Source organism: Bos javanicus, chromosome 28 (genome assembly GCF_032452875.1).
Source record: "Bos javanicus breed banteng chromosome 28, ARS-OSU_banteng_1.0, whole genome shotgun sequence".
Classification (NCBI taxonomy): domain Eukaryota; kingdom Metazoa; phylum Chordata; class Mammalia; order Artiodactyla; family Bovidae; genus Bos; species Bos javanicus.
Window position 1 is genome coordinate 46,525,269 of NC_083895.1, and position 21,123 is coordinate 46,546,391.

A 21,123-nucleotide genomic window follows, 5' to 3' on the forward strand; every position below is an offset into this window, starting at 1 on the left:
CAGGTCTGCAGCTCACGCTTTCGTGTTGTTGTTTAAACAGTGGAATCAGTGGCGCTAGTTTTCTGAAGAATAATATTTGACTCACTAATTCCTCTTCCCCTTCCTCCTCCAACCTGGTTCTCCTAACATCCCCATGTAATCTCCAGAGACGCAACCCTCATAATACCCAGCTTTCACATTTTCCCATGTAAAAATCCCATAATTCCAGCCCATGGTTAATATCAAGCTTTCTCAGGATCAGGTGGCCTTACCCCATAAATCATTAAATACCATTCAGCTTGAATCATGTTAATGTGACAGTCAAGAGCCAATTGCTCTAATAAAGTTGCTCTAATAAAATCCTGCTAACCAGCTCTCTCCCTTGCTCTCCAGAACAATCCCAGTCATTACCAGGGGTGTCCACGGGCATCCAGAAAGAAGGTGGGATCGGGCTGCCTTCTTTTTTCTCCTGGATGGTCATTGAAACCTTGGTCCTCCAGCCTCCTTTATTTGATTTGAAATGCAGAGATGTTTAAGATAAAGCAGGGAGTTCAGCTCTGCATTGAGATGTGAAGAAGCCCTAGGAGAGCAGGCTGGGGTGACACAGTCTGGCCCTGGGCCTGCCTTCCCACCCTTACAGATATCAAGCCCTGGTCCCTGTTAGAAGCCTCAGGCAATAGCGGGAACCAGGGTCAAGCCGGGCAATGGGCCATGGCTATAACCAGTTCACAAATATCGGTGCTCTGGAAGCTCGTGTAATGTTTTTTTTGGAATTGGGGAAAATATCTGACTTATTTTAATGAAATACTGACAGACAGTACTTTGCCCAGGGGCCTCCAGGCCTGAGAGTAAAGACAGGGTTAAATACACGGGCCAGTTGTAAATATTGCACAGACTGACATGTACTCTTGTTTATTTCAACATTATTAATGGTTCTACTAATTTTATCTAAGGGGGAGCAGAGAAGAAAAAGTGGGGAAAAAAGAAAAGATAGGAAAAAAGAAGCGACAGAAGAAGAGAAAGGCTGCTCAGAAAAGGAAAAACTAGTTATCTGCCACTTCGAGATGGACCGCAGTGCACTCTGCTCCCGGCGCTTTGTAAATTTGCTCTCAGCCTCCTCCAGGGCAGACCCCCCTGCCTCCCGGGGCAGGCTTTCAGACTTCCATGGGGGAGCAGTGCTTTGCCGCCTCTGTGGCCACACTGGCTCCTGTATTTGTGTGCTTTTCAGGGCCCTTCCTGGTCTGCTAAGTTAAGAAGAAAGTAGTTGTGCAAAGATGGGGGTTGGGGTCTGTGATGCAGAGCCTGTGTGCTCAGGACTCTATCTAGAACAGCCTGGACTCTAGAATGGCTCAGGGCTCCATCTAGAGTGACCCGGCTTCTCTCTCCAGCATCACCCTGGGCTGATGAGCCTCCCACCTAGCCCTCCACTCCCTCTCTTGGAAGGCCCATGGTCAGGATCGCTCAGAGCTGACACAGCTCCACACTCTTACAATCTGCATTCCTGTCTGAGGGCAGCATGTGGCCACCTGAACTCTGCACAGAGCAGTCTGCTAGCCCAGCAGGGGCATCTGAAGACAGCCAGCGAGAGGCAAGTGCCTTATGCCTTCTTGTTTGGCCCCTGCCTGGGGCGTCCCTGCCTTTGTGGAGGAGAGAGCTGGCTGCGGTCATGACATTTGCAGGTGATAACTGAAACCTTGCCCCGAGTGCCTTGCCTGGTTCTCCACCACTCTGCCATGTGAGGCGGGACTTTTCTCCTGGGCCTGGGACTGTGTGAGTGGCTTTACCTTCAAGCTCAGGTGGGTTTCCTCCGACTATGTGGGGAAAATGGCTGGCAGCTCTGAATTTCCAGAGAGCAGCTGTGGAAATGCTTCTCAGGGAGCCTCTTTGCAGGGCAGTTAATTCGTTTTGTAGATTTTTCTTGCAACGGTCCCGAGTCCCTGAGGCAGAGGAGTTGTGTGAAGGGCCTGTAGCTCTGGGACTCCTAGTGCGTCCCCTCCCCCGCTTCTGCCTGACCTTGAGCGATTAGGTTCCGGGACACAGCTGTCTCAGTCCTCATTCACCAGCCCCCAATCCAACACATATACACACACAGATTTATAGCTGAGATTTCTTCCCAAGTCTCTAATTTGCACTGGGAGGAGGAGGGATCCCAGATGAGAGAAAGACTGATTTCAGTGATGCTTTGGAAAGGGAACCCTTGAATACATACACTATTTTCCCCACCCCCCGTCACACATGGACACACACGCACCCTGCATCCCAGACCCCTGATCATGATTTCAGCACACAGAACCAGAAAGATGACATGGGTGACGGATGGAGCACATGGATTTCAAGCGAAGAAGCTCAGGGTCCCTGCCTGTCCCTGGGTCACGGAGCATTGTGAGCTCCTCTTGTTTTATGGCATAAGAATTAGTCGTGGCTCAGACGGTAAAGCATCTGCCTACAATACAGGAGACCTGGGTTCGATCCTTGGGTCGGGAAGATCCTCTGGAGAAGGAAATGGCAACCCACTCCAGTACTCTTGCCTGGAAAATCCCATGGACGGAGGAGCCTGGTAGGCTACAGTCTATGGGGTCGAGAGGAGTCCGACACAACTGAGCGACTTCACTTTCACTTTCACTTTCCCCACTGGAGGATTGTACCCCTTAGGGCGCTGTGGCCAAGGACTTTTTACCTCCCACTGCATCCCTTGTATCTGGCGAATCTCCCCGGCCTGTACCCCTCTTGCAGGGGGCGGGGGAATTGGCAGGCCTGCTTCCGGGTGTGTGGGTTGCCCATCTACCTCGTCCTGCCCTCGGTGCCGCTGAAGGCCTCTGGACTGCCTAGGGTTGCGGCCCTTTCTGTGGAAACCAGCAGCAGTGGTTTGCGAGACCTAGGCCAGGGTAGCACCACTGTTACTAAAGTGTCTGAAAAAGTGGGCCAGACACGTGTCTCCGTGCTCCCTTCTTCACACCTCAGGAACAGGTATCTTTGTGCCAAAGAGGGTGACAGGTCTGTTCTGGGAGAGCTGTTTGTCCTGTAGCAACTGTGGGTCAAGCTGTTGCTTCCCTGAGGTGGCAGACTGCTTTCTGCAGTGCTCGGGAAGACAGCACCTGCCACCCATCCCGGGGGCAGCCCAAGCTGAGAGAGTTGCCCCCTGCCCCATTAAGAAACATAGGCAAGCCTCCATCTGCCCTTAGATTACCCCACTGGCCCTGGGGCCACACTGTATCTGACCAGCGGGCACAGCCCCAGCCCCACTGAAGACAGGGTTGCCGTGGAAGAGCTGAAGAGCCGGACCTCCATTCCATTGTGGGTTGAACCGTAACTAGACGGTGCTCAGGCCTCTGCAACCAGGTGCGCATGCGCAGTCCCAGCGCGGCCTGGCTGCAGGGGCTCCGAGCTCCAGGACGAACGCGCCGCGCGCGCCCAGAGGTCCTGGGGCTGGGCGCTGTGCGACCCGGGCTGATGCCTGTGCTGGGTTAAGGCAGCGCGCCTCGTCCTGTCGTGTGACCGCTGTGCCATGCCCTCGTTCGTCCTTTCGCCCTGTGCTCGCTGTGCCCACCTGCCCTCTCCTCTTCCCGCCTTCCATCCATCCCTCGCCTCTGCCATCTGTCCCTCTCACTTCAGTCTCCTCGCTCAGGGTCTCGGAAGGGAGAAGTACCGCAGCGATTTGGAAATCAACAGGGGGGTCCTCGGCTGGAGCCGGTCTCGGCGTCTCAAGTGTGCTGCCCCGCCACTGCGGGAACCCGCCTTAATGGTGTCTCCCTCTGTTCTTGTCAACAGGAGGTTCAAGATGTGAAAGGCGCAGGTTGGGTCAGACGCCTGAGGAAGCCTTACAGTAGGAGCCCAGGTCTGAAACCAGTGTTAGGAAGGGCTTGTAGCCACCCCCTGCACCCAGGCAGGGCTGAGTGCATTTCCAAGGGCCTTGTCTCGCACAGTTTGCCTTTACTTCACCATTTGATTATGTAGCAGAATATATGGTGTTTATTTCTCATTTAGTTTGATTATCCAATGTCACTGGTAACAGATAGGAACTTAGATTAAGACCATTCTATTACCTGCTTTGTTGTGTCTTTCCCACGGAACCCCTTATCTGGCCAGAGGTTCCTGAGCCGTGCAGGCTGGAACCCCAGAACCCCAGAGGGAGGGAGACTTGCCCACATCACCATGTCCAGGGTGGAGAGCCACCAGGAGGGGTTCGCACCAACCAGCCTGGGCAGATTCTAGTGAAGGCTGCCCTGTGCGAGTGGTGGAGGAGATAGGTTCTAGGGGGCCAGGCAGGAGGCTCACGCTTCTCTGGGGCAAGAGCAGGGGTGGGCCTTTTTGGTGAGCACCACAGGGCTTCCCTGAGCTGAGCAGGCAGGAGTGTGAGGCCAGGGCAGGGTGAGATGCACCCTTCATCCCGCGCTCTCCTCTGCATCCCATCACGTCCTTCTCATCATTCTCTCTCTCATCCATCATCATGTGTATCCAAGACTGTCTCCGTGACCCCGGAAAAGGACTCTCTCAAGACAAAAGCTTTACTTTAAACTGGGCACCAAGAAGCAACCCAAAAATGTCTCGTGTTACCTGGTCCTGAAATCACTGTGCACATCTGTGTCTTGTTTGGAATACTGTCCAGCGTCCAATCCTGTGTTTTTGTTCAAAGCCCATGTCCTTGGTGCATGCGCTGTCAGTTCCTCGAATGCAAAGGCTGCGTGAGGAGGTGCCCCTTGGGGCCTTTGACCAGGTTCCTGATTAGGGCTGTGACCCATTTGGACCTTGATTTCCCCATAATCACAAACCCCTGGTTGTATCAACAGAGCCCAAGGGAACTCAGTTTGCAGCAGTATGGACCTCCAAGGATGCAGACCCTCAAGGCTTCTATAATTGTTGATATCTCAGAACTACAGAGGATTTTCTCACTGTGGTGTCAGCATTGTCTGGGGAATAACAAAAAACTTTTTTCAACTTTTTTTGGTTTTGAAAGCCTGACCCATAAAATAATCAAAGCTGAACATGAGGATTCCTTCCCAATTAAAATCTAACCTCAGCTTTTCCCCCATTTGGTGACTCCATCATCGGTTACCTTGCACAGTGGCCCCTGGACCTTCTCTGCTGCCACTGTCTTTTTGCGCTTACAGGATGTCCAGCAGGGCATTCCTCTGCTGGTTAGGAAAGTAGCTCACAAATCCTGACATTAGCATGTTTCCCTTTGCTGAGAGCAGTTTGTAGGGTTGCATTAAACAGTTAAAACTTTCACTTTCTGGAAAGGTAGGCACTTGAACGGTTTTTGCTGGTTTTGCTTTTCATTTGGTCTCACTAATACTTTTCCTCTCTGGTTAAAGTTCCCAGTAAGGTTTTTTAAGTTAAGAAAGTAGAAAAAAAAGAAGGGCAAAACCAGGAAATGTATCAATTGACAGGAACTGTAAATAACATGCAGAAAGTATATAGCTGTAAAATAATCTTGAATTGTAGGTGTTCTCAGATTTAATAATCTTTGAGTTATCAGTAACATGTGTTAGGCATTTCCATAAGTATTCCTTTAAATTAGATCTTCACGGTATATGGCAAATCCATCAACCAAACAAAAATTCACATTGTCAAACCAGCTTTGTTATACTGATTAAATAGAATATGGAGGAGCCTTTAATAGTTACAAGGGATACAGAACCGGTTTCAAAACCCCCTTCTGAAATTAACCTGTCACTACAGGGCTCCTGAATTATACATGAAATGACCGAATTATCAGTGGGAGAGTCATTTTCTAAGTAATTCAAGATATTTTAAAATCTCATGGAAAATTTAGAAGCATCTTCCCCTGGAACCCATGAACCAGAACCATTAAGTCTCTTTCTCTCAGAAAATTAACATGGCCCTAAATAAATCTTGACTGCAGTTAAATAAAGAATAATTTTTGTTTCTCCCCTATTGGGGGGGGAATAGATAAGAGGAGAAACTGCCTGGAAAATTATTTGTGTGACAATTCCTCTCCTTGCAGTTGCTCCTAAGTGGAGACTGCCCAGCTAAAGCAAATATGCATTTAAATAGTCCATTTGCACAGGAAAAGGCTCTCTTGATCCCCTTTTGCTTTCAAAACACAAATCCTGTGCATCACTTTGATTAGGGAGTACCCAGCTGTCCCTCCTGATCCAGTGCTGCCCCTCCCTGACCTTCCCTTGTGCTCTGCACAGCCTCCAGGGTGGTCCTCCACCACCAGCCTTTGCATCAGGACCCAGGCAGGGAAGACGGGGGCGGCTGAGCTCGCAGATGTGCTGCGTGTTGGAATCTGAATCTGTGCCTTGTGTTGTTTGCGCTGTTTTGCCCCACTCCGGCCAGGTGCTAAGACCCCAGCGAGGCTCAGGAGGGGCCCTCTGCTTATCTGCCAGTCCTCCAGAAATAGGAGGGCCAGCTTTGAGGAGAGGGCCTGAGTGACAGAAGGTTGTAGCTGCCCGTGTGAAGTCCAGAGAGCGTAAGCCCTGTCACTGGACCCAGTCTGACCTCCTTTTCTGACGGCTGCCTGGTGTAATCACTAGGAGATCTCTCACTGGGAGTTACCACCTTCCCCCGGTGGTACCCCCTTTTGTAGCTGGATGAGAACTGTGGGGTCCTGATCCCTCTGCATCTTCGCTGGGAAATTTCCCATCCCTTGGAAATATCCCTTAGAAAAACCTTCATGTCCCCTAAGGAGACCACTGACATTGCCAAGTTGAAAAATCCCATAGATTGTAATCCTGCAACCTCGCTGGACTCTCAGCCTCTGAGCAGTGATGGGTTCAGTGTTAAATGTGATAAATACTGTATTTTGTATTGTTTAAATGGCATCTCCCACAAAATGTGAAAATGGTCCCGGAGAAGGCAGCTTCCTGTATGCAGTGTGCTTTTTAAAAAAAAAAAAAAACAAGTAACAACTCCTTTTGAGAAACAATTTCTACTTTGAAATCATATCAATGAAAAGATGTATATGCACTTATAATTTTCGTAATAAAGACATGTACTCAAATGTAGCAGCCAACGGTTTGAAATTAGTGTTACCATGTAGAACTCTCCAGACTTGGTTTTTCTTCTTCAAACCCAACACATGGAGGGGTTATATAATCCTTGCTGCAACAGTTGGTGGAAAACAAGCCATAGTAATAACACTCATAGTAGGCAAGAATTGGGGGGCAGACTTTCATCCTTTAGTCTGCATCCTTAGCAGGGGGGAAGGCACTCCCTCTTCCCTGAATGCACTTGGTTTTGCTAGAAGCCCTTCTTTAAGGCCAGTCAGCCCTCTACTCTCAAAGGATAGTTTTGTGTAAGGGCTTGAGTGTTTGCGTATCAGCGACGGGGAGGGAAACCTCCACTCTGTGTATCTCAGGCTGAGTAGAAGGCAGCAGAGCCTCTGTCCCAGATGGCAGGGCCAAACATCCAGCACTTTCTTACTTTCTGTCCTGCTCCAGGGCTCCTGATGGATGCCAGATGCTGATTCAGCCGGCACTGGCCTGGACACTGAGAACAGGGAGAGAGCCCGACAGATAAACCGGGTCCTGTCCACACAGAGGGCTGTCAGCCTTCCACACTTTCCACCACCTTCTCTCAAGCATGCTGGAAAGGAGATGTCAGCACAAAGGCCCCCGAAATCCTGAGTCCAGAGTGTTCTGTGCTCCAGACTCTCCTGCCCGTAGGCCCACATGTGACTGTCAACCCTGTGCTCGGTACATCCCGGTCATTTATAGAGTGACTGTGATATAGTTACCAAGTTGCAGATGGGCTGGAGGAAGAAGGAAGGATTTGAGGCCATGTCAAGTGGCACCGTGGGGTCCTGGGACAGGCCAGTTCTTGAATCCTGGTCTTCTCTGCTCACTCTGTGACTTGAGACCCTTGCCTGAGTCTCAGCCTCCCCACATAACTCTGGAGCTTAGCATCACCCACACTTGCGTGGATCAGACTGGGCTGGTGTGCATAGAAGCCATCCTGCTCCCCCTCTCGCCCTGATGCTCCCTGGGGTCTACAGAGTTGGGATGAGATCCTGCCTGCCTCTGCTTAGACTCTGAGCAAAGCTTGGATACCAGCTGGAGTTGAAAGCGACCTTAAAAGTTGAGTTTCTCCCTCTTAGCCAACTGATGGGGAAAAGCCTTTTGGGCGGTGTTGTTGGTGCCTTGGGGCCTGTGCAGTGCTGGTCGGAAGGCTCCACCACCAGGGAGGGGCCCACAAGCTAACCCCTGGGTTCATTCCGCAGAATGATATTGACTCTTCAGAATGATGTTGCATTAAAAAAAGAGGTCCACGGCCCACCATGTTTACACAACTGGTGGCCCTCATTTAGCCAGCAACAACTGCCAGGTCAGGCTCATTATCAGGTGGTATGAATACTGTGGGGAGCAAGCCGGCTTGTCCCCTGACTTCACGGAACCTACAGTCAGGGGTGGGGGGGAATGACTTGCAATGACGTGGGCATTTTCGTAAAGCGTGGTAAGTGTAGGTCAGGATTCATCCAGGGGTCAGGGAAGCTTAGAGCACCATCAAGGATTCCCCAAAAGCAGTGCTGGTGAAGCCGAGACTTGAGAGAGGTAGATTATTTCTCTACCTCTCTCAGGGAGGGGATGATCTACTGACCCCTGAGGACTGCCATTGTGAGCCCATGTGGTGTCCTGCTGTGAGTTAGAAATGGGAGCTTATTCTGCCCAGGGCTAAGGAATCCAGGGATCTCTCTCCCAGACTCCCACCTCCTCCTCTGAAATGCACCATATGCAAAACAAAATTCCCAATTCCCACTTTCCCCCTACCTGCCATCCTCGTTTAAGCAAATAACAACCCCTGGTCTTCCCATGGCTCGGGCCAAAACCTTTTAGTTATCTTTGGTTTATTGTATTATTTCACAGCCCTCAGCTAAACATTAACAAATCCAATTAGTTACCTTCAAAATACATCCAAAGCCCAGACACCCCTCATGCTCCCATTTTGATCCAAGCCACAGCCATCTCCTGTCTGAACCCCCTACACCAGGCCACTAGCTGGCTCATTGTCTGTCCTGTGGCTTCCTCTCACAGCAGCAAAAGTGGCTGACCATCATGCCCTGCCATGTCACCCCTACCCAGATCCTCCAGTGGCCAACAGAGGTTTACACCTGCGACCCCTGTCCCCTCTGAACTCGCCGTCTGTACTGCAGCCGCACTGGCCTCTTTGACTTGGAATAGGCCAGGGCTGCCCCTGTAGGGGACTTCTGCGCTCGGTGCTCTCTGCCTAGAAATCACATGGTTTACCCTCCTTTCCTTCCATCTCTGATTGCCATCACCTTGTCAGAAATGGCTTTGCAGACCCCCGACCCTGCATAGCAGCCCACCACCTGCATGTGCCCTGGCCACCTTATCCCGCGTGTTCCCATCCGCTGTGCCACCTTCCCTGTTCACTTGCTTGCTGACCGCCCCCGAAGGAGAGGAGTAATACCGCCACACAGGAGGAGAGGGGCCTGGCCTCTTTCACTCACTGTTTGTTCATTGTGGCTGGCCCATAGAAGGTACCCAAGAAACACCTTTAGACTGCCTGATAAATCAGCAAGATGCTAACACTTTGGACCCTGTCTTTGTTCATCTCTAAAACAAAGACAGCAATGCTCACAAGACTGCATTCATTTGAGCGCCTGAGGCCACACTGGTAAGTCATGATTTGGACCCAAATTTGTCTCACTCTAATGTCTGTATACGCTCACACACACTGTCTCTTCTCTGGAGTCCTCCTTCCCCCGGAATCTCCACCACAGGACCCACTACAGTGGCTCATTCCCTGTGAGTCCAGACTGAGGGGTCACCCCTCTCCTCAGAGGTCCCTCCTCCTCCCCACTGTAGGGGCCCGCACACGCTCCCTGTGGCACAGTCAGTGCGGGCCCCCGGGGATGAGATCTCTGCTGCTGGTGCTTCATCACAGACCGGGGGTGGCTGGCCACACCTTAGGACACAGCCAGGCCCTTAGAAGAGTGTGATTCCCGAAATCCTGAGCAGAAAAGGACAATCATCAGGGATCCGCTCCGGAGAAATGAGGCTGTGTCCTGCAGATGGACACCAGGGAGTAACAGGCTGGAGGAGGTCTGAGCTCCATGACCACTGGGATTCCCTGACCCACCTATAGGGGTCCCAGTGCCTCTCCTGGCAGCAGCTGGATGCTGCTGGCTTGGCCTCAAGGCAGATGCCGGCAGCCAGATCTAGGCGGGATGGCCGACCCTCTGTGGAGGAGGTGAGGCCAGTGGCCGAGGGCTTGGGAAGGTTGGCATCCAGTGTTCAGCCCCCCTGAGCCCAGCCAAGCCCTGCACTGCAGCTGTGGAAGTCCCCGGAAGGAGGGACCGGTCTTGGTCAGTCTAATAGGCCCCAGATGCAGCCATGGGGTTCTCACCTTGTCCTGGCCTCTTCTTAGGTATTTTCCTGAAGGTGGGAACATCAGCCTGGGTCATGGGGGCTTGTAGGGCCGTGAGGAAACAACCATTCTGGGCATTCCTGAGCTTTTGGGGGAGGTGACCGTCCTTCTGGCTGCTGTGGGAACCCCCAGAGCCATGCCGGGGCCTTGGCACCTGGGAACAAGGCCTGCGAGAGACCAGCTCTTTCCAGTTCTCCCACTGAGAGATCGCTTGCCCAGGAGGCCGAGGGGGACCTGGAGGTTAATGCATTCACCACATGTTTGCTCATGTGGGCAGGACAGAGCTCCCAGTGGGAACAAAGCAGCACCTCGCTCAGGCGCTGTCCATCCTGCTGTTTCCAGGGCAGCCTGCGCTAGCAAGGCCCTGGCACAATTGGTTCTAGACACAGTCTTCTTATCCTCTCAACCATCCTGCGGGAGACCAGCCCTCTCACGCTTGATGCACAAGGCACTAGGGCCCAGCACGGGCCTCTGTGTCGCAGAGTGGGGCTCGGGGAGGCCTGATCCAATTCTGGGTTGTTTGGCTTCAGACAAGTCATCCTTGCCATCTGCAGAGAGGAGCCCCGGGCAGGACGCGGTGGGCGGAGGCTACTGGGCTTCAGATCCAGTTCTGCCCTCTGTGATTCCGGGGTATTTTCAGATCTCAAATGAGAAACAATTTGGAAGAAATGGTGGGCAAACTCTGGCTGTAATGTCAGTACAGCCTGTCAGAAATAGCAATTTTAAAAATGAAATGGCATCAAATGGGAAAAAAAAAAGATAAATTGGAAAACACAAGCAGGCGAACACCACACTTACTAAAGGGAAGAACCATTTGCACGTATGTGTGTTTGTGTGTGTTTCACAATGTCAAATGCAATTTTTCTTGTAGATGGTGGTCACAAGTATACTTACTGGTCCTGTGTACATAAAACCCAGTGGTTAATGGGTCTCACCCTTCCTGAGTACAAGGAAAGAAGTTAGAGGATAGCGGTAGAGTTTCTTGATTTAATAAGAGTTAAAAACAAAAAAACAAAAAAAACCCTTATGTTTCTAAAATCAGGATACATTGACAGTAATGGTATACATCAAATGGCTACTCTTTTTTTTTCCTTTCTTAAAGAAGGCAGTGGCACCCCACTCCAGTACTCTTGCTTGGAAAATCCCATGGATGGAGGAGCCTGGTAGACTGCAGTCCATGGGGTCGCTAAGAGTCGGACACAACTGAGCGACTTCACTTTCACTTTTCACTTTCATGCATTGGAGAAGGAAATGGCAACCCACTCCAGTGTTCTTGCCTGGAGAATCCCAGGGACGGGGAGCCTCGTGGGCTGCCGTCTATGGGGTCACACAGAGTCGGACACGACTGAAGTGACTTGGCAGCAGCAGCAAAGAGCTGTAGGCTTTTATAAGCAAATCAGTCCTAACCCGCAAGGTACTTTTGTGGCCCATGTTCTCAGGGGGCGGGAGGACAGGAGCCAGATCCTGTCATTAAACCTTTCCGGGGAGTCCGGTTCCAAAAGAGTGAGGCTCATGTAGCCCCCAACTCGCCTCCGAAAGCCTGGTCCGCGCTCGGGAAGACACAAGGAGGGAACCTGGAGGCTGGGTCCCAGAAAGGAGAGGGTCTGAATTCAAAGATTCCCAAAGAGGGAAGTCAAAGGGGACATCCCCTGGGCAATCACGGACATGAGTGATGCTATGAAGATGCCCTTTCAGAGTTCTTTTCATATGCCCAAGCAGCGCCAGCGCCGGCCTGTCGTCCCAACAGAATCGCCAGCAGGGTCCTTTCTCTCTCACAATGTCCCAGCTTGAATGATACATTATCAAAGAGTGAATGAGCTTGTGAACTCTGCTAAGCTCACTCCTGCTTCTCCCAGCCCTTTTCTCCTCTGTCTCCTCCTCGCCCTTCAGAAAAGCTGAACAAGACTCAGGTCCCTGTCCCATGTCCTCCCCTGGCCTTCATCTCTGTTCACCCAAACCAGAGCTGCTTTCTGGGGCAGTGGCTCCCTGGCCCAGTGTTGGGCTCCCCTTTCTCCCCAGAGGCCAGGTTCAAGACAGGGCAGGGGGCCTAGGAAGGGGAGAGATCAGAATCCACAGAAGTTTGAAAAATCACTGGACCCGTAGTGAATGCCCGCCTGCCACAGACCGCACTGGGGACCCAGGGAAGCCTGTGTACCTCCCCGAGCCCTGATCTCCTTGTCTGTGGTTCCTTGTCTGGAGCTCACAGAGTAGGGTAAAGGGACTGCCCTGGATTGCCCCGGAGGTGGGCAGGGCTGGTGCCTTAGTGCAGGGAAGGGTACAGACCTACCATTCACAGCATCCTTCCTCGTGCCCAACACACAATACACGCTAACAGGTGGTCACTGCAAGGGACGTGATGTTCCTCTTTTGCAAATGAGGAAAGTCAAGTTCAGCACTTTCCTAAGCCATGCGTGTAGCAGAACCTTGAGTCTCTACATGTTTTACTGCACATGCGCGTCACCAGTTAGTCCTTCACCCTGCGTGTCTCAGAAGTAACCATCAGCCGTGGAGGGAAGGAAGGGAGGTGTTGCGATGGGGAGGGGCTATGGTGACAGGAGGGAGTCACTCTGAGCCTAAAAGGCACTGGACACTCCTCCACCATCCACTGGGCTGGGTGCTGTGACCCTCACGGGGGCTGCACACGTGAGGCATGCAGAAGTGTCTGCTGCACGGCAGCCTGTGACTGACTTGCCCCCACCCAGCCACGTGTGGCCATGGGCTCAGGAGCGTGTGAAAAACATGCATTCTTGCGTTAAATGAAGAGATAGACCTTGCCCTGAGCAGTCGGCACGGAGGGAGCCAGGGCTACTGTTGTTTAGTCGCTCAGTTGTGTCCGACTCTTGGTGACCCCATGGACTATAACCCGCCAGGCTCCTCTGTCCATGTGATTCTCCAGGCAAGAATACTGGAGTGCATTGCCATTTCCTCCTCCAAGAGCCAGGACAGAGACTGATAAAGAATAACAAGAATATCAATATAAGGACAGAATGGATGCCAGCTAATGTTATCCATGTGCTGATTAGGTGCCACACTCAGGGCTGGATGCTCTGGATCAGGGACCTCATTTGACCTGACATACCCAGGAGGAAGGGACTCTCAGGATCAGTAGCAGAGAAGGACCAGATCCGTCCCATCTCTGCATGGTAGGGGTGTGCAGGCTCGAGTTGTGGTTTTGCAGCTCGATATGTTGGGTTCCACAGAGTGCAGCGCTGAGTGGGGGTTCACTTGCCTAGCTTTACCCCTCAAACCCGCCATCATGAGGCTCTTTCATTTTTCAGAGATGTCTCCTCTGTCCTCCATTTGTAACAAACCTGTGTTTTAGTGAAGTGCCAGGCGCTCTTGGTGGTATTTGTCTCCCAGCTGTCTGTGCTGAGGTTGTTCCTTTGCAGAAGACCAGGCTGGGATAACGGGCTGAAGCCCCCCAACTTCAGCTTTTTCCTTGGGCCTGCCTCCAGTGTGCTCCTGCTGGGCTCTTTAAAGTACCCAGGGCAGGGTGTTCTCATGCAGCCCTGGTTCAGGAATTGCTCCAGATTCATATGTTCAGGCTCTGTCCTTGGCCTTAGGGTCCACAGGCCCACAGTCCACCCACCGTGGGCTCAGCCCCTTGCTTCCTTTCTCCCTTCCTCATCTCCATGCTGCTCTCTGTCTGCAGTCTCAGACCCATACTCAGGGACCCCAGCTCCTAGCTCAGTTCTCCTCCAAGATTTCCTATGCACAGGGACTTTGGCCCCTGTTCCCCTGGGTTCATCACCAAGAGTCACCAGCAACTGCCAGTTTCATGGAAATTTCCAACTCCTCAATCTCCATCTTGGGGCCAACACTCACTCATTGCACAAAATTTTAACTATTTGTTGAACAGAATATTTAAACAAAAGCACCTGAGGTTATGTAATTGCCACTGGCTGCAGCTCCCTGACTTGCACCTCTGGAAGGGTTGGGACAGTCATGGTCTGGGCTGGACCTAGAAGGTGCCTGTGACATCTCAGCACACGTGGGGCACATCTGATTATAAGGCTGCTGATGAGGGTGTGGTTTGAAAATCATTTTTGCTCCTTTATCTGGGAACTGAAAATTTTTTCATCTGGATTTCACCATTTCTTAATTTTGCTGAGAGGTCACAAACCACAGATCTCCACAGTTTGAAATACGTGTTCTTGGGGGTTCAAATTTCCAGTTTTCATCCTTTATCCCCATTGTTCCAGCCTCAGCAATTTTATTTTACCAGCTGTCCTGCCAGGGGTCCCTGGCACCACCTCATGCCAGTGTAACAAAGACAGATCCCTTTCAGTGCAGCCAGATGACCTCCTGAGCAAAAGATTTTTTAAAAAATTTAAATAAGTTTCCCAAGTAAAATAAGACAGATAGAGCCCTCTGTCTGGTTCCCTCAACCTAAACCCCCCACCATACAACCTGGTCTCCACTCAGGGGTTGCTTAGCAGGATGTCCAAGGCAACTTGAAAATGACTTGAATCTCTTTTTCTCCCAACACACGCTGTGGTCTTTTCTATAAGAATCAGATCAAAGTGGAACAAAGTGTAAAGTTTCCAGCAGCGACATGCGCCTGTCCCATTGTTTTTCTCTCACATGCTCACACAATTTAGCACCAAACTGAAACAAAACAAGACAGAAAAAGGCATCTTTGGCAGGTTTGGGCTTGGAATTGTGGCAGGAACTAAAATACTTATGAGAAATCACATCTCAGGGACCCAGTCAAACCCAACCCGGATGAGTCAGGACCAGACTAGGAGCAGCTCTGGCCTAATCTGTGACTCTTTGGGTATGTCCCTAATGCTTAGGACAAGGGAAGGCAGGTTCTCAGAACTTTGTATTTCCCATCCAGAAAGAGAAACAAAGAGCCTCGCTGATTCCCTGGACGTGGGCTGAGGAGGTCATCCATAGTAAGAAAAGATATGCAGCGATTTAATATGAGCCTGAAGAGAAAAACCAAACAAAAATTGAAGTGGATAGAAGAAAAACATGATTTATAAAGTAATATTATTAAACATTTAGTTTTAAACAATGTGAGGATAACCTTTGCAACGGTCTTGAACATTTTTGGGTTTTGGATTCAACTGTCTTTCCTCACAGAAGAATGAGGAGTAGCTCAAAGGTAGGAACGTGTTACCTGCTGGAGCAGAAAGATCAGCTTCACCTTGCTCTGGGGTTCCCTATGTGCTCAGTAAAATTGCCAACCTCCCATGGATCATAGAAAAAGTAAGAGAATTCTAGAAAAACATCTACTTCTGCTTCATTGACTATGCTAAAGCCTTTGACTGTGTGGATCACAATGAACTGCGGAGAATTCTTAAAGAGATGGGAATACCAGACCACCTGACCTGCCTCCTGAGAAATCTGTATGCAGGTCAAGAAACAACAGTTAGAACTGGACGTGGAACAACAGACTGGTTCCAAATAGGAAAAGGAGTACGTCAAGGCTGTGTATTGTCACCCTGCTTATTTAACTTATATGCAGAGTACATCATGAGAAACACTGGGCTGGAAGAAGCACAAGCTGGAATCAAGATTGCCGGGAAAAATATCAATAACCTCGGATAGGCAGATGACATCACCCTCAAAGCAGAACGTGAAGAGAAACTAAAGAGCCTCTTGATAAAGGTGAGAGAAAAAGCTGACTTAAAACTCCACATTCATGCTGGGAAAACTAGTCAACTACCTGTAAAAGAATGAAACTAGAACACTTTCTAACACTATAAAAATAAACTCAAAATGGATTAAAGATCTAAATGTAAGACCATAAACTATAGAACTCCTAGAGGAAAACATAGGCAGAACACTCTCTGACATAAATCATAGCAAGATCCTCTAATGACCCACCTTCCAGAGTAATGGGAAAAAAGCAAAAATAAACAAATGAGACCTAATTAAACTTAAAAGCTTTTGCAAAGTAAACTATAAGCAAGGTGAAAAGACAGCCTTCAGAATGGGAGAAAATAATAACAAACAAAACAACTGACAAAGAATTGATCTTCAAAATATACAAGCAGCTCATGTAGCTCAATACCAGAAACGTAAAAGGCCCAATCAGAAAATGGGCCAAAGGACTGAACAGACGTTTTTCCAAAGAAGACACACAGGTGGCTAACACACACACGAAAAGATGCTCAGCACCACACATTATCAGAGACATGCAAATCAAAACCACAATGAGGTACTATCTCACGCAGGTCAGAATGGCTGGGATCCAAAAGTCTACAAGCAATAAATGCTGGAGAGGGTGTGGAGAAAAGGGAACCTTCTTACACTGTTGGTGGGAATGCAAACTAGTACAGCCACTACGGAGAACAGTGTGGAGATTCCTTAAAAAACTGGAAATAGAACTGCCATACAACCCAGCAATCCCACTGCTGGGCATACACACTAAGGAAACTAGAATTGAAAGAGACACGTGTACCCCAGTGTTCATCACAGCACTATTTATAATAGCCAGGACATGGAAGCAACCTAGATGCCCATCAGCAGATGAATGGATAAGAAAGCTGTGGTACATATACACAATGGAGGATTACTCAGCCATTAAAAACAATACATTTGAATCAGTTCTAATGAGGTGGATGAAACTGGAGCCTATTATACAGAGTGAAGAAAGCCAGAAAGAAAAACACCAATACAGTATACTAACGCATATATATGGAATTTAGAAAGATGGTCACGATGACCCTGTATGCGAGACAACAAAAGAGACACAGATGTAAAAAACGGACTTTTGGACTCTGTGGAGAAGGCAAGGGTGGGATGATTTGAGAGAATAGTATTGAAACTTGTATATTACCACACGTGAAATAGATGGCCAGTTCAAGTTCAAACCATGAAACAGGGCACTCAAAGCTGGTGCATTGGGACAACCTAGAGGGATGAGATGGGAAGGGAGGAGGGAGAGGGGTTCAGGATGGAGGGACACATGTACACCCATGACGGATTCATGTCAGTGTATGGCAAAAACCAGTACAGTATTGTAAAGTAATCAGCCCCCAATTAAAATAAATTAATTCATTTAAAAAAACTCCACACTAAGATCATGGCATTTGGTCCCATAACTTCATGGCAAATAGATGAGGAAACAATGGAAACAGTGAGAGACTTTATTTTCTTGGGCTCCAAAATCACTGCAGACAGGGCTTGCAGCCATGACACTAAAAGACGCTTGCTCCTTGGAAGAAAAGCTATGACCAACCTAGATAGCATATTAAAAAGCAGAGACAATACTTTGCCAACAAAGGTCCGTCTAGCCAAAGCTATGGTTTTTCCAGTAGTCATGTATGGATGTGAGAGTTGGACTATGAAGAAAGCTGAGTGCAGAAGAATTGATGCTTTTGAACTGTGGTGTTGGAGAAGACTCTTGAGAGTCCCTTGTACTGCACGGAGATCCAACTAGTCAGTCCTAAAGGAAATCAGTCCTGAATGTCATTGGAAGGACTGATGCTGAAGCTGAAGCTCCAATACTCAGCCATCTGATGCAAAGAAGTGACTCATTGGAAAAGCCCCAATGCTGGGAAAGACAGAAGGCAGGAGAAGGGGATGACAGAGAATGAGATGGTTGGATGGCATCATCAATTCGATGGACGTGAGTTTGAGCAAGCTCTAGGAGTTGGTGATGTATAGGGAGGTCTGGCATACTGCAGTTCGTGGGTCAAAAATAGTCGGGCACGACTGAGCGTCCGAACTGAACTGCAGTGACCCGTCCACCTGAGGCCTCCCTGAGCTCCATTTCTGCTCCACCCAGCTTCCTGCACCATCTTCACCCCAGGCTCACCTGTCTGTGTGTCTGTCTGGGGTCTGTCCCACCTCTGCTTGCCAGCTCCACCAGACTCTCTCCTCACACCACCCCCAGCTGACCCTGCTAGGACGCCCTCTGAGGGCAGCTGCTCGTCTTCATTCTTGTCTCTCTGGAAGTTTCCTCCCATCATGCAGCCAAGTCCAAGTTTGTTTATCTGCTCCTTGGCCAAAGCCTGATCTACTATCCCAGGAAGGAAGGCAGCAAAACTCTCTGTCACCTGTTAACTATTTACAAAGCAGTACTTTTTCTTTGCTGTTGCTCACATGGTCTGAGGGCTTTGCTTTGGTCAATTTGACATAATTTGAATAATGTGCCAAGTTAATATTTCTCTAAACACTTTCATGTGGTTACATTTGCAATGCATGTTACCATATTAACATAAGCCACAGTATTCATTAAAAAAAAAAAATCATTTGGCAGGTTTCATATGGAACACAGTAAGTCCCCCAGGCTATCGGCTGAAGCATTAGGAAAAATGGAACATACTATTTTTAACATACTTGTGCAAAATCCCCAGACAGAGGCTTTGCTCACAATAATCTATCTTGTTGAGGCACTTATTTTATTTTTTTGTCTCAGTAAATGTTTGGAAAGAAGATTATCACCCTAACTCATTTTCAGTGATTAGATGAAAAAAAAAAAAAATAGAGACAGAGAGAAGGGAAATCCAAGAGGAAGATTTAGTAAAAGTAATACAGAAATGCAAAGAGGTAGGCAGTCTAGAGACAGCAGAGGCCTCGCGGGGGAAGGCCCAGGCGAGGGGCTCCGTCAGGGCTCCCAGACTGACCAACAAAATCACAGACTGGGGCTGGGGTCCTTGTGGCAGTATGTTTTGCTCTGTGGGGACCCTCACAGTGGGGAAATCGCTGCCCTAGACCAGAGGTGCTCAAGTTTGAAAGGTGAGCAGAGGGCCTCTTGGGACACGTTTCTTGGCTGCAGCGCAGGGCTTCTGACTCAGCAGGCCTGGGTGGCACCTAAACAGGTGCATCTCTAACATCAGAGGCTGTGATGCTGCAGGCCCAGGACACAGGATGACAGTGGACCTGGACTCGGACTTGGGATACTCAGCCTTGGAGAAAAGACAAAGCTGCAGGGACTGTCTGAAAGCTAAATCAGATTCTCTAATAGTTTTCCGCGGCCCCTGGGACCCCCAGGCTCATTACACCTGCTCCGAGGCTGCACAGGAAGCTTTCAGCACACGTGGAGTTGGGAGGGGAGTCAGGATGCGGAGGCAGGGCTGGTCCAGGAGCGTCACTGAAGCAGGTGCCCTGCCCATTTGCTGCCTTAAGCCCTGGACATCCTCCTCCTCCACACGTCAGCCTGTCAGCAGGGACCCAGCCTCCCTGTGGCTGCTTCTCTTCAGTTCAGTTCAGTCACTCAATCGTGTCGGACTCTTGGTGACCCCGTGAACCACAGCACGCCAGGCCTCCCTGTCCATCACCAACTCCTGGAGTTCACTCAGACTCACGTCCATCGAGTCAGTGATGCCATCCAGCCATCTCATCCTCTGTCATCCCCTTCTCCTCCTGCCCCCAATCCCTCCCAGCATCAGGGTCTTTTCCAATGAGTCAACTCTTCACATAAGGTGGCCAAAGTATTGGAGTTTCAGCTTTAGCATCAGGTCTTCCAATGAACACCCAGGATTGATCTCCTTTAGAATGGACTGGTTGGATCTCCTTGTAGTCCAAGGGACTCTCAAGAGTCTTCTCCAACACCACAGTTCAAAAGCATCAATTCTTAGGCGCTCAGCTTTCTTTACAGTCCAACTCTCACATCGATACATTACCACTGGAAAAGCCATAGCCTTGACTAGATGGACCTTTGTTGGCAGAGTAATGTCTCTGCTTTTGAATATGCTATCTAGGTTGGTCATAACTTTCCATCCAAGGAATAAGCGTCTTTTAATTTCATGGTTGCAATCACCATCTGCAGTGATTTTGGAGCCCCCCAAAATAAAGTCTGACACTGTTTCCACTGTTTCCCCTGTTTCCCCATCTATTTGCCATGAAGTGATGGGACCAGATGCCATGATCTTAGTTTTCTGAATGTTGAGCTTTAAGCCAACTTTTTCACTCTCCTCTTTCATTTTCATCAAGAGGCTTTTTAGTTCCTCCTCACTTTCTGCCATAAGGGTGGTGTCTCTTACTTCTCTTCTCATTAATTTGTGTGTCTCTCACTCTGTTAGTAGGATTCTTGGTGTGTATACGGCAGACCGCTCCTCACTCGCCCAGTGCCCCGCAGAGCTTAAGGGCTAAGCGAGATGCGGGAGGAATAATCCAGGTTTAGTGAATGTCTTGAGGACTCAGTTTCTAAAATGGTCTTCAGAGACTCCACTGCCAACAGAGTTTACTTTATAGGATGGGGTTCTGGGGGACTGTTTGGAATATCTCCTGTCACCTTGCAGACCCAGCCCCACTCTCTCGGGCCTGACCTCTGCCCTGGGAACCGACCCGGCCAGGACTACTGTCGGCGTCACCAGCAGCGGGAGCTGAGGACGACGGGAGGTTTATTCCCTGGAGCCTTGAGCCAAGTCATTCCACACCCCCTGCCTCTGCCCCGCTCCTGCTTCTGCTGATGAAGTTTGGAACTCTGACCCTCTGTCCAGGGTTCCTCCCTGACTTTGTATCTGGTGACTGCTCCCCCCGTCCCCCTCTCCGGGGAGGTGACTCCGCGTCCTGTCCGCACCTTTGTAACTAGCTCCTTTAATAAACTCTTCTGGGCTGACGCTAACTGGAGTGTGCCGTCTCTTCTCTGCCTAGGACCCTAACTGCTACACTCACTTTCATATTTTCAGGTTATATTTTCCCATGATGTTTGCATTTCTTATAACAAGCCCATGCTACTTCTACAGTAAAAGTGAACAGCAAAGAGAAGAATCAGGAAAGCAGCACTCAGCGTGCTGCAGGGGCAGGGAACTGCTCCCTGACCTGGCTCAATCTGGGCCCAGGTTCCATCCCCAAGGGGACACAGAGCTGACCCAGGTCCCTGCATCTGTG

General features: G+C 49.8%; 1 protein-coding gene across 3 annotated transcripts in view; it reads left to right on the forward strand.

Moving 5' to 3' along the window:
• The window catches only part of CXCL12 (C-X-C motif chemokine ligand 12), a 29,282-nt gene extending 8,425 nt beyond the window's left edge, over window positions 1-20,857 (forward strand). The window contains exon 4 of one of the 3 annotated variants that reach the window (XM_061405749.1): window positions 3,748-6,950. In XM_061405749.1, the coding sequence (XP_061261733.1) occupies window positions 3,748-3,763 (16 nt within the window). In that variant the 3' untranslated portion in view covers window positions 3,764-6,950. Of the gene's footprint in view, window positions 1-932; window positions 6,951-20,531 lie in introns of those variants that run through there. The other 2 variants (XM_061405747.1, XM_061405748.1) reach the window with 2 other exon arrangements.
• The last annotated feature ends 266 nt before the right edge of the window (window positions 20,858-21,123 follow it).